This window comes from Salvia hispanica, chromosome 1, assembly GCF_023119035.1.
Source record: "Salvia hispanica cultivar TCC Black 2014 chromosome 1, UniMelb_Shisp_WGS_1.0, whole genome shotgun sequence".
Taxonomy (NCBI): Eukaryota; Viridiplantae; Streptophyta; class Magnoliopsida; order Lamiales; family Lamiaceae; genus Salvia; species Salvia hispanica.
This window is the reverse complement of record NC_062965.1, coordinates 836,399-853,026: the sequence shown is the minus strand read 5'-3', so window position 1 is coordinate 853,026 and position 16,628 is coordinate 836,399. Positions and strand designations below refer to the sequence as shown.

The 16,628-nt window shown below is 36.4% G+C and overlaps 2 protein-coding genes across 2 annotated transcripts; one reads left to right on the top strand and one right to left on the bottom strand.

The window, feature by feature from the left end:
* Positions 1-41: 41 nt before the first annotated feature.
* Positions 42-3,975, bottom strand: LOC125208473 (formin-like protein 1). Its single transcript, XM_048108100.1, has 4 exons — positions 2,756-3,975; positions 2,033-2,229; positions 1,357-1,601; positions 42-1,129 (listed from the first exon to the last, which is right to left on the bottom strand). Exons 1-4 carry the CDS (start codon positions 3,973-3,975, stop codon positions 314-316), a joined length of 2,478 nt encoding a protein of 825 aa, XP_047964057.1. The 3' UTR covers positions 42-313.
* Positions 3,976-13,500: 9,525 nt separating this feature from the next.
* On the top strand, positions 13,501-15,948 carry LOC125213617 (protein FAM133-like). The gene is made up of 5 exons (XM_048114266.1): positions 13,501-13,762; positions 14,564-14,665; positions 14,830-14,971; positions 15,050-15,096; positions 15,580-15,948. The coding sequence occupies exons 1-5, from the start codon at positions 13,676-13,678 to the stop codon at positions 15,793-15,795; spliced, it is 594 nt and encodes a 197-aa protein (XP_047970223.1). The 5' UTR covers positions 13,501-13,675; the 3' UTR covers positions 15,796-15,948.
* Positions 15,949-16,628: the final 680 nt, after the last annotated feature.

The window sequence follows — 16,628 nt, the reverse complement described above, 5'->3', positions numbered from 1 at the left end:
GCTGAATTATAAAATGATAAGTGTAATGGCAAAAAAAATCCTAAATAAATCACATACTTACATTCATCATCACATTAGCAAGAGAGTTTGATCTAATAAAAACAAGATTACTAGTATTATAAAGTCACTTAGCATATGTTACATTATTACATATAAACCAATTGACAAATTCCCCTACAAGATTTCTCCATCAATGCAAAGAGGAGAAACACTTGATTTCTGCATCACACAATTCTGTTCAAAAACCACATAATTCGAAGCTGCATCCAACAAAATGCCGAAGACGATGTCGTTTCACCCGTGGTAGGAGGCGCTACTCCGAGGAAAAACCCTCGCCGTCGGAGGAGCTACTCTGCGGCCTCTCGTCGAATGTGGGGAAGACTTGAGGGAGGCTAGGAGCCGCGGGCATCGGGATCGGCCGGCCCGAATTCATCATGGCGCGCTCGTTGATCTTGCCAACGTCCTTGCAGACTCGGTCGAGAGTCGAGAGGAAGTCGCGGACGACCATGAACAACCGCAACGGGTGGGCTTCCTCCTTAGCCGAGTCACCGTGGAAATACTCGGTCAAACCCTTCACCATCGAGAGCGCTATGCCCTCTTGAGCTTGGACGTTCACGATCTCGGTCTCCATGTTCTTCGAGAACTCGCTCATGCAGTCGGCGAATCTCCGGCTGCTCTCCTTCGAGGGGAGCTCCTCGTTCAGCTTGAGCACCTCGGTGATCTTCGAAACCCCAGCGGCTAGTCTTGCTACGTCGTTGCTGAGCACATCAGCATCCATGGCAGCAGCTTTCTTCACGTTCGTGAGCTCTCCGCCCAATCCCGAGACGACTTGAAGACCTAGCTTCCGGTACTCCAATTCGTCTTGGAGGGTGGGCGTCGGGGCAGTCGGATTCTGGTCAACACCGGAGAGGCGTGCACCTTCCGCCCTGATGATCTCTTGGACGACAAAGTGAAGAAGTGTTGTCTTGCCATCCGCTCCCTTCACATCTACGAGCTTAAGAAGTGTGTCGAGCTTGAAGGCATGGGCGTCACCCCTGTTGGTCCCAACGTTCATCCTGTTCCCGGTCTTGAGCACGGCCTCTAGCAGTTTCCGGAACATTCTGCTGCTCTTGAGTTCTTTACAAGCCAACTGCATACAAGAAACGAAAACGCATCGAGATCAACACTCTTTAGCAGATACAACAAGGCGAGCATAACCGAACCAAAACCGAAAAACCACATTTATGTCGTTCTTATATAAGTTCAGATTTCTATCCGAACGACAGTCGCATTTGACCTGATCAACCATACATCTAAACAGCAAATACACACAGCTGTAAAAGTCTAGGGCGAAAAATCCGAGTTGAGTAGATTTACCTCTAGCGTGTCGAACGACCTCTTAAGGTGTTCGACTTCTGACTCAAAGTTGGCAACGTAGAGCATTGCATCAACCCTCTTGAACGCAAAAGGTATATCGAGCACTGCTTTGAGAAACGCCTCAGCCGTACCAAGTTTGAAAGGCGATTCATCTCTGAATTCCTTTAGCTTACGCTCTTCCTCCTTTGTAGGCGCCATCCTCAACAAACTCTCAAGAAGCTCGCTCCCCAGTGCATCCGCGTTTCCTGTTTCATCGAGGCAAACGAGCAACAAGAGACCAGAACTTTAGAAACACAGAACAATGAATGGCTAAACCCTCTCATTATTCACATTTATAAAAACATGATTTTTCTTATTGTTGCATATTTCCATCAAAATAATCAAGAGAGTAAACCACAAGAAGAAGCAGAAACAACAAGCGCTCAGCAACAACAACGAACACGAGAGCACAAGAATCCAATGCTTCGAAACCACGATCATAAACATCTCGACATACACAAAACCATGCTCCAAACACGAATCTCATTACTTTCGACAAAGCAAACATAGGAGATGCAAAACAAGCACAACAACAAACACGAGAGCACAAGAATCCAATGCTTCAAAACCACGATCAAAAAAACATCCCGACACACACAAAAAGCAAACACAGGAGATATAAAAACACGCTCCTCACCTTCAACGAGAGCTTCGCAAACTTCATCAACGGTCACATTCAGAGCCCTCAGCAGTATAGCAATGTTCTGAGACTTCTTCGGGTTAAGCACGAGGTTCTCTTGGCTGGCTTCCGTGACCAACTGGCGCCTGACCCCGTCTTTCCCATTTCCATTCGAGTTCGCCATGAACAGCGTCTCGATCATCTCCTCGTTCAACCTATCACATATTTCAGCCTCTGTTACATTTAAATCCGGCAAATCGGCCTCGTCTTTGGACTCGTAAACACGCAACAACATATATCCAAATAAATGTACATCAATTTCCTAGTACTAACATTATTCCAATAAAAATATCTGATTTCAATACTACGTAAAAAACACATAAACATAAACAAAAGGGTAAATAGCCATTTGCATCACCAAGTTTGGTAAATACCCGGTCTATCTCACAAAGTTTAAAATCGCTAATTAAATCACCAAGATTCAATTTTTCTAGTTTAACCCATGAGTTGAATTTTAGATCGAATATTCACATTTAAATCACCAAACTCCTTTTGACTACACTTTGGATTATACACGCATCTTTTTCGTGATATACATATCAATCCATTTTGAAATCTTAATCCACGTCAACAAAGATTCACTTCAAACTCAATTCATGAGATAAACTAGAAAAATTAAAACTTCGTGGAATGTTTAAAATTGCAATTTCCACTAAACAAAAATAGTAAAGTTTTGCTTACTGAAATGAACTAGATTTGAGCTGATCCCAAACCATGGCTCTGTCCGAGCTAGCCCTCACTTTATCCCAATGCAGAGGCTTCAACTTCGGCTTCAAAACCTCCCCCGAATTCTCCGCCCCCACCACTTTCCTGGTGGGGGCCACGAGCTCCGGAGGCCCGGCCGCAGCGTCCCACGGCCGGGCCAGAGGCGGGGGAGGGGCGGGAGGGCCGCCCGAGAAGCTCGAGGCGCGCGGGGAGCAGTCTCGGGTGGTGGTCCCGCCCTCCTCCGTGGAGGAGGGCGAGAACGGGGAGAACGCCGCCGCCGGAGGAGGGATGAATCGCCGCAGCGGGCCCGGGAAGCTGGCGAGGCTGTCCGGGCTGGCGGCGGCGGCGGTGGCGGCGACGGAGGGGCTCTGCTCCGGCGAGATGGAGTAGGCCGGGGAGTTGAAGGGGAGGGAGTTGAGGCTCCTGCTCTTGTTGAATTCGGTGGGGTTTTTGTTCGAGCCTCGTGGGGAGAAGAATTCATCTTCTTCTTCTCCACCTTGTCCTTGATCGTTTTCTTGATTTTCCGGGGGGATTTGGGCGGAGAGCTGGCGGGGGAGAGGGGGGAGGGGGTGGAGCTCCGGGGAGCCGAGGCGGTGGTAGGTGAGGTTGGGCTGGTTGGGGGGAGTGGAGAGGGTGCCGAGGTAGAGGAACTCGGAGGAGGAGGAGGAGGAGGGGGTGTGGGGAGGGGGTTTGGAGTCGGAGGGGGGTGTCGGGGGGAAGAGGCGGAGGGAGTCGGGTTTGGGGGGAGGGGAGTGGCGGCGGAGGCGGAGGAGGAGGAGGAGGAGGGAGGCGAGGGCGAGGAGGGAGAGGGAGAGGATGAGGGAGATGAGGAGCTTGAGGGGTTTGTGGGAGGGGTGGTGGGAGGAGGGGAGGACGAGGGAGGAGATGTTGGCGGGGAAGGTGGAGAAGGCGGGGGAGGAGGTGGAGGGAGGAGGGGGAGGGAGGGAGGAGGAGGGGAAGAAGGGGTTGGGAGGGGGAGGTGAAGGGGGAGGGAGGGGGAGGGAGGAGGAGAAGGGGGAATTTGGGGAGTTGGGGCTCCGGGGAGGGGGCGGGGAAGGGGGGTTGGAGATGGGGTTGAAGGGGAAGAGGGGCTGGTGGAGGAGGCGGCGGTGGGGGAGGGATGTGGCGGCGGAGGAGAGGAGGAGGAGGAGGAGGGAGGTGAGGGTGGCGGCGGGGGGGAGGTGGGGATGGGGCATTTTTGTGTTGGGGGGAGTAATGTGGGTTGGATTGGTTAGTTCATTCACGGCGGAGGGAGGTGGAGGTGGAGGTGGAGGTGGTGGTGGTGGTGGTGGTGGGGTTGGAGGAGTTATGCCGCCAGTGACAAGGTTTCAGAGAGTGGAAAGGAGTATTAATTGGCTTTTCATTGGAGAGGTCAAAGAAAGGTGGAATATGGAAAAGATGGCACATAAAAATAACATCCTTTTGTTTTTTGTTTTTTTTTTTGTTTTTTTAATAGTACTTGAGTGTTTTATCGGTCGGTTGGTATGGATTTTAAGAAATGAAGAATAGTGGATGGAGAAAAGTTTATAGAATATGAGTCCTACTTGGGTATGTTATTAGTTTTAAATGAAATGTGAGTGGAATAAGTTAGTGGAATGTGAGATGCTATTACCATTTATGGTAAAAGTGAACCGGAACTTCTATTCGCGGACGGATAAAAATGGAAAAATGAGACTCTTATTCGCAGACAAAAGGGAGTATATACTAGTCAACTATATTTAGTGCTTCATCATCCTTTTGTTTTTTATATTTATGTAATTAACTAGTGCTAGAGTAGTACTCCCTATTATTCTATACTACATCCGTCCGCAATTTATAATATAATCCTTAAAATTCGTGTCGGTTCAAAATAATACACCTAAGTTAGATATGCTCGTGGATAAAGAATCTCATGGAGAGTAAAATTTATTTGGTTCTCTTTATGACAATTACCTTATGTTTCCAAATATATTTATATATACGAAAAATAAGTTATCCACAAAGAAAGGGATATGTTGGAATATGATTGTCTTAATAACATAATGGAAACATAGAAAGAAAAGTATAGATAAAGAGAGTCTACAAAGTTCATGGTAATAGTAAATGAATTATGAAGATTAGATTTTACAACAGGTCTAAAATATTATCTGACGATTCACAAAATGTTGTCTCTTGGGATTTGCAGCCTTTTACTGCCAAAATTTAACTTATCTATCCATATATATTGATGTGTACCCTCCTACGCCTCAACCAACCCCACTCCCTACCTCCTTTAATTCTTATGCTATATTAGGCCACATGAATTATTCCTAGTCTCTTGTCCCATAAAAAAAAATTTATTTGCATTTAAAATCGTATAAAAATTTATATAAAATTAGTAAATTAATAGGGATAGACAGAAAAATAATTAAAATAGTATTAGTAAATAGTTGAATCCACATATGTTTAACATTTAATGGAATCCACGTATGTTTAACATTTAATGGAATCCACATATGTTTAACATTTAATGGAGTAAGTTGTAATAATAATTTATAGTTTATAGTAATATAAGTTGTAAATAAATTAATGTATATATATAATGAGTTGATGAAAATACTCACACTTTAATGCAATGACAAAAATGAAAAATGCATATAATTTTATCGGATGAAGGGATATTATTTATGGGAGAGATGGTTCACAATTTATAAAAAAATAAACAGACAAAGTTTAAAAAGTACTCCAAGGTTCCAATAATAACTTATTTCACGCATATTTCATTTAAAACCACATTAATATATACAAATGAGATCAATATTTCACTTATTTTTCTTAATATTTATTACAATTCGTGTCGTCAAGAAATACAACTCTTAATGGCGGATGGAGTGAGTATCCTTTATTGTACTCCCTCCGTTCCTTCATAGTTGAGTCATTTTTCTATTTCGGGAAGTTCCCTCATAGTTGAGTCATTTCCATTTATAGTAATTTTTTCCTCTCTCTTACTTTACTCTCTCTTACTTTATTCTCTCTACTTTATTCACTTTTTACTTTATTCTCTATACCTTTTTCTCTTTCTTACTTTTTTATCTATTTATTTAACACACTCAACATTCATTTCTTAAACTCCGTGCCGAAAAGTTTCGCCTCAACTATGAGGGAACGGAGGGAGTAATTGTTGTACTCCCATTTGTCCCAAGGAAAATGATCATTGTTTGGGTCGTACGAGATTTTATGTAATTTTACTTTATATGTTACGTGAAGAAAGTAAAATAAGAACGAGAAAATAAAATAAAAATAAAAATATTTTAATTTTTAGTAATAAATCATTTCTATTGAAAAAAAAATGGATCATCTTTAGTATTAGTAAAGATGAGGCTTTAGTATTAGTAAAGATGAGGAGTATCATAAATGGGAAAGGTCGGTATCTTGACAAAATCTTGGTTCCATTCTAATTCTATATATTCAACTGTACCTAATATTTATATACATAGGTGGAATGCAATCCAATTAAAATATTCTCACAGTAAACAAATAGAAACTATATACATTACCAGATCACAAATCAATGGTTTGAATTATGCTTTACCTCTCAAATCTAGTAGTATTATTTTACTTTAATTATTTACACTATATTTAAATTTTAAAAAATATCTTTGATTCATTTACTTTTCATATTAACAAAATCTGAAAATTTAATTTGTATTTATTTTAGTGTAAATATAAAAATAATATATTTTGTTCCAGAATCTTAAATGTGATAAACTTTGCATTTATTTATATACTCATAAGCTAACCAATTCCAAAGATATTTTAAAATTTGAATTTTTTATAACTCTTGATTTAATAATTTTTTATAATATATTAGATGCAACTTTATACAATATGTCAAATCAAAATGTAAGTATGAAGAGGAATAAAAAATGAAAAGAATTATCTCTGCACGAATATAGATACAAACAGTGAAAAAAAGAAGTGATGGCCAGCTATAGCAAAGCTGTGAACTGTGAAATGTGAATCTGCCAATTTGTGGGGTATCAAAGCATGAAAATGGCTCTTCAATTTCACATACAACACACACAAAAAACCTTGTTATTCGTGAGCTCAAAAAACACACCTTTTCTGGTTTGGGTTTTTGTCTTCGCCAACAACAAGACATACAAAAATATTGTGTTTGGGTTTTTTCTTGAAATTGTTTTCTATGCTACATGCTTCTCACATAGAGCATGGTATCTCTACTCAATTTTATGATATTCTTTTTTTTTTCTGATTAAAATAAGTTATACTGTAGTATTTCAGTACTTAATATTTAATTATCATAGTATCAGGTTATTTAATTGATTCAAGTTTGATAAGAGAATAAAATAGTACTCTCTCCGTCCCGGCTATGAAGACATATTCCTTAGCCTGCACGAGATTTTATGAGTTATTGGTTAATGTATTAAATTAGAGGGAGAAAATATGTGTGAAAGTATTAAATTAGAGAGAAAGAGAAATATGAATATTTTAATAGGAGTGGAAAAAATGGTAAAGTGAATTTATTGAAGATAAAAAGTTACTAAAAAGGAAAATGTATCATCTTAATTGGGACAAACTAAAAAGAAAAAAAATATGTCATCTTAATTTGAACTATAGGGTCATGAGGCTCGAGATTGGAGCATTTTCATTCATCGAATAAGGATTCGAATAAATATTCTACATCAGCATATATATTGTTAGTTACGGCGCCAACAACATTTATTGCACCATTTAAGGTAGCAAATAGAGGTGTCAAACGGGCCGGGCCGACCCAGGCCAGCCCGGCCCAGGCCCGGTATGGGCCGACCCAGGCCCGGCCCACCAATGAAATGAAGCGGGCTTGGGCTGGGCTTAGTAGGTTAAACGGGCTCCAATTGGGCCTTTCTTCAAACCCAGGCCCCGCCCGGGCCCAGGCCCACTTAAAGCCCGACCCAGGCCCAGGACCGGCCCGGGCCCAGGACCGGCCCAGGCCGGCAAAATCTCAATTTTATAGTATATATTCTTAATTATGTGAATATATTTGTTTTTTTCATATCATATTATACATATTCTTTATTCTATTTAGTATTAAATAAATTACCTAATTAATCTAAATCAAAACTTATATTTTCAAATTTTATTTCCATGGTTATATAGATTAATTGTTAACTACTTTTCCTTTTAAAAATAGTGTATCTTAGAATTTATTACTTGATTTATATAATTGAAGAGATTAGTTCCATATATAAAGTGATTGATTAGTCATTTATATTTATGTGATATGTATAAATATGTATTCATATGGGTAAAAAATTTAGATATTATCTCTACATATTCATATCTTTATTATGTTTTATGCTTTATTATCATACGTGTATTCATATGGATAAAAAATTTAGATATTATCTCTACATATTCATATCTTTTCTATTAATTTATTACTAGATTGCATGTCATTTTATATTTATATATTTTAAAGATAATCATAGATTTTATTAATAATATTATGCAAAAAATTCAATTAATTTAATTACTAACTTAAGTCAACACTTATTTAAATTTGATTTCCAATTACATTTAATTCACATAATTGTAGTTGATTTGCATAATTATAGATAGTAGTTATATTTGATTTATTACTAGTAATATTTAAAATAGTTCCATAATAGTAGCATATCATATGTAACTCCTAATTTTGTGGGAATAGTGGGATTATAGGAACAAAATTAATTTATATGCATGTAATTAGTTGATTGATTAACCTATACTTATATTACTCCACACCATATCATAGTTCAATAATTGTTTTTTTTCATAGTTCTATAATTTATTATGCATGCAATGAATGTAAGTATAATTTTATTTAGCCATTTAATTAATTAGCAAACTGGGCCCGGCCCAGCCCGGCCCGGCCCAGCCCGACCCACTTGCCAAATGGGCCCGGGCCCGGGCTGGGCTCATTAAAAATACCAAAACCCAGGCCCGGCCCGGCCCGCTTCAGACATGGGCCTGGGCCGGGCTGGGCCTAAATGTCAGTGGGCCTCAGCGGGCCCGGGCCGGCCTGGGCCGGCCCGGCCCACTTGACACCTCTAGTAGCAAATATATTGAACTCAATTTCAAACTAATGAAAATCACTAGTTAATAGGAAATAAAAAAAAAACAAAATAACATAAAATCACTAGTTAGAGTATCCACAGTTGGAGGGCCGCGGGCCCTTGGCCCGGGGTTGGGCAGGGCGCGGTCCCCCACTACTGAGCCGAGGGGAGGATGGGGCCTGGAGGGGTGGACGAGCGATGGCCGAGCTCTCGGCCAGGCCGAGGCTCTTGGGCACGCAGCTCGGCCCGCCACTGCAAGGGCCGAGAGCCGCGGCCCTTGATCATATATATATTTTTTTTAATTTCGAAAATTGTTTTTATAAATACTATATTCCTCCCATTTTTTTATTATCTTTCTCAATTCTAAACCCTAATTCCTAATTTTGAACACATTTAAAGTATGCATTTTTTTTTAAAGTATGCATTTTTTAATTATTATAGAGGTATATAATTTTAGTAATATTAAAATATAACAAAAATGTATGAAAATAATTTTAATTGTTCAAATATAAAAAAAAATAGTGGCCCGGATGGTGACCAAGTTTTCATGGGCAGGGCCAAGTTTGTTGGGCATGCCCAAGAGGACCACCATTGTAGATACCTTTATTGATTAGCTATTGTTTTACAGACCTGATATGGAAAACAATAGCTAGAAAATCTTAAATTGAGCTTACATTGTTCTCCACATGATTATTTGAATCAAAATACAGAAAAGAGGACCTAATACAAAACACATACATACATAGTATTTCAATCGTCATGATAAGCCACATTTCGATATGATCAGACTAGAATTTCAACTATAACTATCGATTCACGATGATCTAGACCCATATCATGATAAGTTACCCGATATAACTAGTTAATGGTGATACGTGAAAATCTAAAATAGATATAAGGTGAGATAAACTATTCAATTCGAGCACGAAGGCATATGATAGGTTAATTACGTACGAGAAATCAAATGTAATAGGCTAAAACCTAGAGGTCGCGTATAAAATAATGTACTACTCCCTCCGTTCCATAGTAGTGGAGGCATTTCTTTTCGGCACGGAGATTAAGAAAAAGTTGTGTTAGGTGAGTTAAGTAAATGAAGAATAAAGTAAAAAATGAAAAAGGTAGAGAGATGTAGAGATAATAAAGTAAGAGAGAGTAAAGTAAGTGGGAAGAGATGTGTTGACTTTTACCAAAAAAGGAAATGACTCTACTACAATGGAACGTACCAAAGTGACAAAATGACTCTACTACTATGGAACGGAGGGAGTATGACATACTGAAATCTACAAGTATAAAAATATTAATGCCATTCGAATTAAATGTTTAGAATAAAAAATACTCAATCTATATATGAAATTAATTATATTTATATTATTATGATGTAACGAATATATCTAGGCCGTTGCCTTTAAATTTCCACAGTAGGCAAAGCGTAATTCACGGGTTTACTATGTGACCTCACTCTTCTTTGTCGCAGAGCCATTATCATTGTCTTTTGATTTATTATTTCCTTTTTTTTCTGAATTCTTTTAATTTCATGTTTTTCGTTTATCATCAAGTTTAAGGTTTCATTATCTACTCTCTGTTAATTATTTATAATAAAAACAAATATTATATGCATAATATATAAACCAGTAGAGGTAGGGGTATGTTAGGGTCACCCCTTAAAATAACATCATACCACCATTCATAGCCAATCATTTGTACATGTGGACGAAAAATAAACTGCCACGTGGCAAAAAAAAAAATTCTGAAAAAGACGGCCAGCAATTTATTGTTCTTTATCCAGCAATTTTTCTTGTCCAGTAATATTCGACACACTATACATCAATCTATAGATTGTTGTGTAGTGTTTGTAATATTGCTGTGTAGCGTTTATAATATTGCTGTATAAGTGGTGTCACGATGTCACTTTAAGAGGAATTGTCATTTTAACACAAACCAGTAGAGGTATGTATATATAGTTTTTTATATATTATTTGTATATAAACTAATAAGAGTAGTACGTACTCAATACTTACCAAATACTCCCTCCGTCCACGAATAAGAGTCCCGTTTTTCTATTTTGGTCCGTCCATGAATAAGAGGTCCGGTTCATAATTATCATAAATGGTAAAGAGATCCCACATTCCACTAACCCATTCCACTCACGTATCATTTAAAACTAATATATACAAGTGGGACCCCTATTCCACTAACTTTCCACCCACTTTTCTTAACATTTCTTAAAACACGTGCCATTTAGAAATGAGACTCTTAATCGTAGACGGAGGGTGTATATTCCATACTGTCGAATATCCATTAAACAAACAAATTCTTATTCTATGAGTGATCTTAGTGTTATTAAATAAATTTTAGTTTTAAAAGTTGAACAAGTACTAAATTTAACATTTATTTTTTAATTTGAATTTCAATTCAATTCCAATTTCGTTTACCGATCATAAACAACCTATTGGTCTACATTCAACTGATAAATGAATAACTATATAATGTAAAAATGTTTCAATTGAGGGTGTGGTTGCCTAAAAAGCGCAAACTCAAGTTAATCCATAAACTTTCATATATAGTATAATTAGGTTGATTACTTTTATTATTTAAATAAGAATTAACCTAAGCGAATTATTGTTCTTGTATATTGCGTGACAAATGACAATTATAGGGACATGATATGCTTTCAAAATGTATATACTAACGTATTTGTTTTTCATTTATTACATGAAATTTTGATACATATACTTTTTACTCCACGTATACTATATCGCCTCTCAAGGCCAATTAAATAGCATGACATATTTTGTCTCTCACAATCAATACCTAATAATTACAAAATATCATAGCTCATCCTTTCTCGTCTATTGAAGAATATAATAAATGATTGAAAAAAGATTTTAAATAAAATTTAGTTAGAATGATGGGGCTATATTTAGAAAGAATTTTTAACAAATCTATAAATTAATAATTTTATTTAATTGATTTATTTTAGTAATTTAGAATTTTATTACAAAAGTAAATCTACAAAATACTCCATAATATACCGTGAGTGGTATAATGGGATTGTTTATCTTTACTCATTTAATATAATTACTTTTTTAACAAATAAGCCATCTTGCTAATTGTGCATGGATTACTTTTTTGGAGCACTCATGTCAATTATGGTACATTCTTTTTGAAAGACATAAATCTTTAATTTGAAAAGCTTTTAAGATACCATTAAATATTCAACTTTATAGTATTTTGCAATCATTACATTTGAATTCTAACACTTTTTGTTCTCTTTTGCAATAATCAAGGTTTGCAATAGTCTGACAAAATTTGAACTTTATAAGTCAAATTTTAGCCATACGCATTTGGTATCTAGAATGTAAATGTGGCCTTTAAGGTTATTAGCTTTCCTTTTAACATAATCAACTACTACAATCAAGGATTACAATTATTTGACAACATTTGGATACTCAATTTTTGTCTAAGCCTCTAAAGTTATTAATTGTATTCAATAGTATTTCAAAGTTTGATGGAATCTATTTGTTACTTTTCACATATTCATATAATTATAATTTAATTGAGCTCAAGTCATCTTCCGATAAACTATAATGTTTTTTTTATAAATGCCCACCCGTTTTTTTAGAATTTATTTTAGATATCAATATTATAAAATATAATTTTAAATTTTAAACCATTTGATAAATTATTTAAACATAACAAGTACTTAATTAAGAATAGTTATTCATTTATGTATATTTACTTTGATAAGCTTGTGTGACTAGCCTCAATAGTTTTATGAAAATTATACTAAGCTATATTTCGTAATTTCGGCCCAAAACGGTTTCCTATCAATTATTGTAAGCCCAAAATTATATTAACGCACCCAAATATTGTAGAAGCCCATTAGTCGAATCTTTGTCCACCAAAAAAAATAATTCTTCTTTTCTCGAGTTCTTAAAAATTGAATCTTGAAAATTTGAAAAACGTGATTATGCTTAATTATATGGAATGCTTAAATCATTATGGTACAAATCTTTAATTAATATATGTGACTTTAATATTGCTCTCGTTTAGTCAACTTGTTTATGTTATTTATTTTATTTATACATTTCTACATTCATACATAGATAAAAGAGCTTTTATTTCTACGTAATTTGTACAATCAATAAATAATAATATTAATAAAACCGTCAAAAAATAAACGGTGACCGCAATTTGACTATATTAAATTACTAATAGTAATTAATTATACTTAATTATAGGAAAAGAATTATAATTATAGGAAAAGAATTATAATTAGGTATAATTAATTACCATTAGTAATTTAATATAGTCAAATTGCAATCACCGTCTATTTTTTGCACGGTTCTATTAAGTAAAGACCGATTCGAGTCTGAGTTTATTTGTGAGGGACCAAATAATCAAAATGATAATGTTAAAGACCAAATTGATAAAATGACCACGTGTCACATTTGACCTTTACTCATAAATTAATATATAAATTGTGTGTATGTGGAAATGGTGCACTGATGCTCATTGAATCTAGCAAAATATACCCACTAAAATTATCCAAAATTTTAAATCTAATGGTAATGTTAATTTTAATTTTATTTAAGTTTAATTTGTTAATAAATTTGGAATTATTAATACTATTAATTATTAAATCAGCCACAAATTCCAACCCTTCTTCAACCTCACAAGTTCGCACAAACAACAAAAAACCACCATTTTCATCCTCAACAATTCTCCATAAATCAATGGAATGAATTCAATTATTCCGATTCCCTGCCTTTTTCATGAATCTCGTATCGAAATTCTTCTCGGCAATTGTTAGATAAAATTGCAGAATTTACTATCTCGATAAATGGGGAAAAATCAAGCGTACAAAGCGATGCAAAGATCTCGGCTCGGCTCGAGCTCCGCCGCGCCGGATGAGGTCGAAGATGGCATGGTTCGTACCCTTTCATACTGTATTATGCAGCGCTTGTTGTTAATTTCTCATATTAGATGTTCAATTTAGGGAATTTAGTTGACGGAGATGCTAAACTTCGTGATATGCCTTAATGAGTTAATTGCTTAATTGAATTGAGTTTGGAGGATTTAGGATGACAATGTGTAGTTGTGAATTTGTTGCTGAGAAAGAGTGTTGTGGAACTGATATTAGCTGGATAGATTAGAATTTAGTGATTTGGGGGGATTGTTAGGGTTTTGGAAATCTTGAAGCTATGAGCATTGGCTCTTGCTCAGTTTGAGGCTGTGCTGAAGAAAAAAATAGGATAAATCTGATTCTGATTTGTTTTTTTTTTGTTAATTTGTCGATGAGTTTGTTAACTGTTAACATCCATCTATGATGAGCTTGGTTGAGTGGAAAGAGAAGAAAAACAAAACACTAGCTACTTACTATTGGTATTGGTAATGACGAAGCTTTGTGCCTCTGTTGATATGATTTAAGTTGGAATGCTATACGTGGAAAATCGATAATGTTGTCGAATGTGCAATGTATTATTTGAACAAAGAGGGTAATTTGACTTGATATTAGCAGTGCAATGTTATTTTTGAGGCTTCCGGTTCTTCAGTTTTAAACATCGTCCGACATTCAGAGGAAGATTTTACATTTCTAGTGCTAGTTAGACTGGATTTGTCTCACCAATTGATTGAGATATTTGGTTGTTGCCGGACGAATTTCGAGTGCTATTTGCTGCTGCTACTTCGATGCGTTTCGTCTGTACTTTTCTGATGAGGACTGTCGCAGGTGGATGGTTCATTTCATTCACCAGAATGGCATGCTGCTCGTTTGGCAAGTCTCAAAACTTCTCATACAATTACGTGGGAGGAGTACAAGAAGAAGCAAAAGGTTATTTATGATTATGTGCTTTTAATCTTACATTGTTTTCCATGTTGTGGGCTCAAAATAAGCCTCATTACAAATTCTGTATTTTTAATTGGTTCAGCTTCAAGCTTTAAGCAGTTCTGGTCTGTTTGCATAAATATTTCAGAGTCTAACGATGTATTTGCTAGGAGGAAGAAATGAGAAGGGGAGAGTTGGAAGCGGATAAAGACAAGATGATGAGAGAGTATAGGGCTCAGCTAGACGCTGAAAGATCACGTAAACTTGCACAAGGGAAAAACCACTCCAGCAGCAAATCTAGGCGTAAAAGGGGTAATTTTTTGAGTAGCCAATGATTTTTTTGCCTATAAACAAAACTAGCTCTTTATGTTATCTGTACTGTTTTTGCAGATAAGAAGGACAAAGATTCAAAGAAACACAGCAGCAAGAAGCGAAAGGTGCATTACCATACTTCCCATTTAGATATTCTACTTGTAGTTATGATTCACAATGATGTTACCGCGGCTTATATTTCTGTTTGTTATTAAAAAGGCACCGTAAACATTAACAATACGAGATAGGAAAAACACTAAATTGATGAAGGTAAGTTTAGAGGATTGCGCCATATCCACTGCTAGAACTCTTTGAACTACCTAGAATTCGAGCAACAATATGGCTTTTTCTGACTGAATGGTTACTTCATTTAGCATCATAATCATCCTTCTCTCGACCCCCTTTTTGTTTAGGTTCGTTCTGCCCCTTTAGAAACTGCCATCTCAATTTTCCTCTCAACGTTACCGAAGGACTGATTTTATAACGATATTATTCTAGTTGCTTGAACTATCAAATGAAGGTCGAGCTGCTTCTTTTAAAAAAAGTATTTACAGTACCTCATTATGAATGCTAATTGTAATCAATTACACACGACATGTCAATTTCAGCGTTCGAGGAGATCTTCGGATTCCAGTTCAAGCTCGTCATCAGAAACATCGAGCAGTGATGATGACGAGAGAGAGTCAAAGCGATCAAAGTCAAGGTCAAGGCGGAGCAAGAAAGAGAAGAAGCGGCGCTCAAGGTCAAAGCACTCGAGCAGTGAAAATGAGGAATCCAACGGGCCTTTACCGCTTTCCAGATTCTTTGGGAGCGTGAAAAGTTGATCTCAGCTCAACGGTGACATGTACTATGCTCTTCCCCTTTAGTAATTCAGTGTATACGTCGAATCTGCTCGAGTTTTGAAACTTATCGAACGTTGTAATATTCCTGGATTTTGAGCAAAAAGAAAAATGAAATTTTTATTGGAATTTCAACAATTTTCCCTTTTATTACATTTTTATATGAAAAATTGAGATCTTATGAATTACTACTCCCTAATTGAGGAGTGTTATAGTATTTCTGAAAATGAAACCCCTATATCCCAATACTAATTACTTCCTCTGTCCCATTTAGAAATACAACGTTTTCCTTTTTGGGTTGTCTCACTAAAAATGAAACGTTTCCTAAAATCAAAACATCACTCTCTCTACTTTTCCCTCTCTCTTACTTTACCCTCTCTTTATTAACTCACAAAATAACACTTGCATAAAATCTTGTACCGGAAACCAAATGTTTCATATTTATTGGCACGAAGGGAGTATTAGTATGAATTTATGTCTATCATTTATTTTCTACCTACCTATCTGTCTATTTTCTGTCTCATTCTATCCATTTCTCCATACGTACTATGTACCTATATCCCAATCCTAATTATTAGTATGAATTTATTTCATTGTTCTATCCCTTTCTTCCTTAAAATTTCTTGATTTATTTAATAAAAACTATAGCAATCTTTGGCCCTATCTAGTATGGATGATTCCAAACTACCCAACGAAAACTTAATACTACAATATTATATATACACACGTGTTTCTATATATTTTAGGTATGGGTAGATATTAAGACTGACTTAATAATCTCTTCATTTGCCACTAAATGTCACATTTTGTGTTTTCAA

Bases quoted from the DNA above. Each gene is read 5' to 3' on its own strand.
- LOC125208473 (XM_048108100.1), bottom strand. From the start codon at position 3,975: ATGCCCCATCCCCACCTCCCCCCCGCCGCCACCCTCACCTCCCTCCTC. The intron at 2,230-2,755 runs GTAAGCAAAACT...AATATGTGATAG, and splicing joins CTCAAATCTAGTTCATTTCA to GTTGAACGAGGAGATGATCG. The intron at 1,130-1,356 runs GTAAATCTACTC...TCTTGTATGCAG, and splicing joins GGTCGTTCGACACGCTAGAG to TTGGCTTGTAAAGAACTCAA.
- LOC125213617 (XM_048114266.1), top strand. From the start codon at position 13,676: ATGGGGAAAAATCAAGCGTACAAAGCGATGCAAAGATCTCGGCTCGGC. The intron at 13,763-14,563 runs GTTCGTACCCTT...GGACTGTCGCAG, and splicing joins ATGAGGTCGAAGATGGCATG to GTGGATGGTTCATTTCATTC. The intron at 14,666-14,829 runs GTTATTTATGAT...TGTATTTGCTAG, and splicing joins AGTACAAGAAGAAGCAAAAG to GAGGAAGAAATGAGAAGGGG.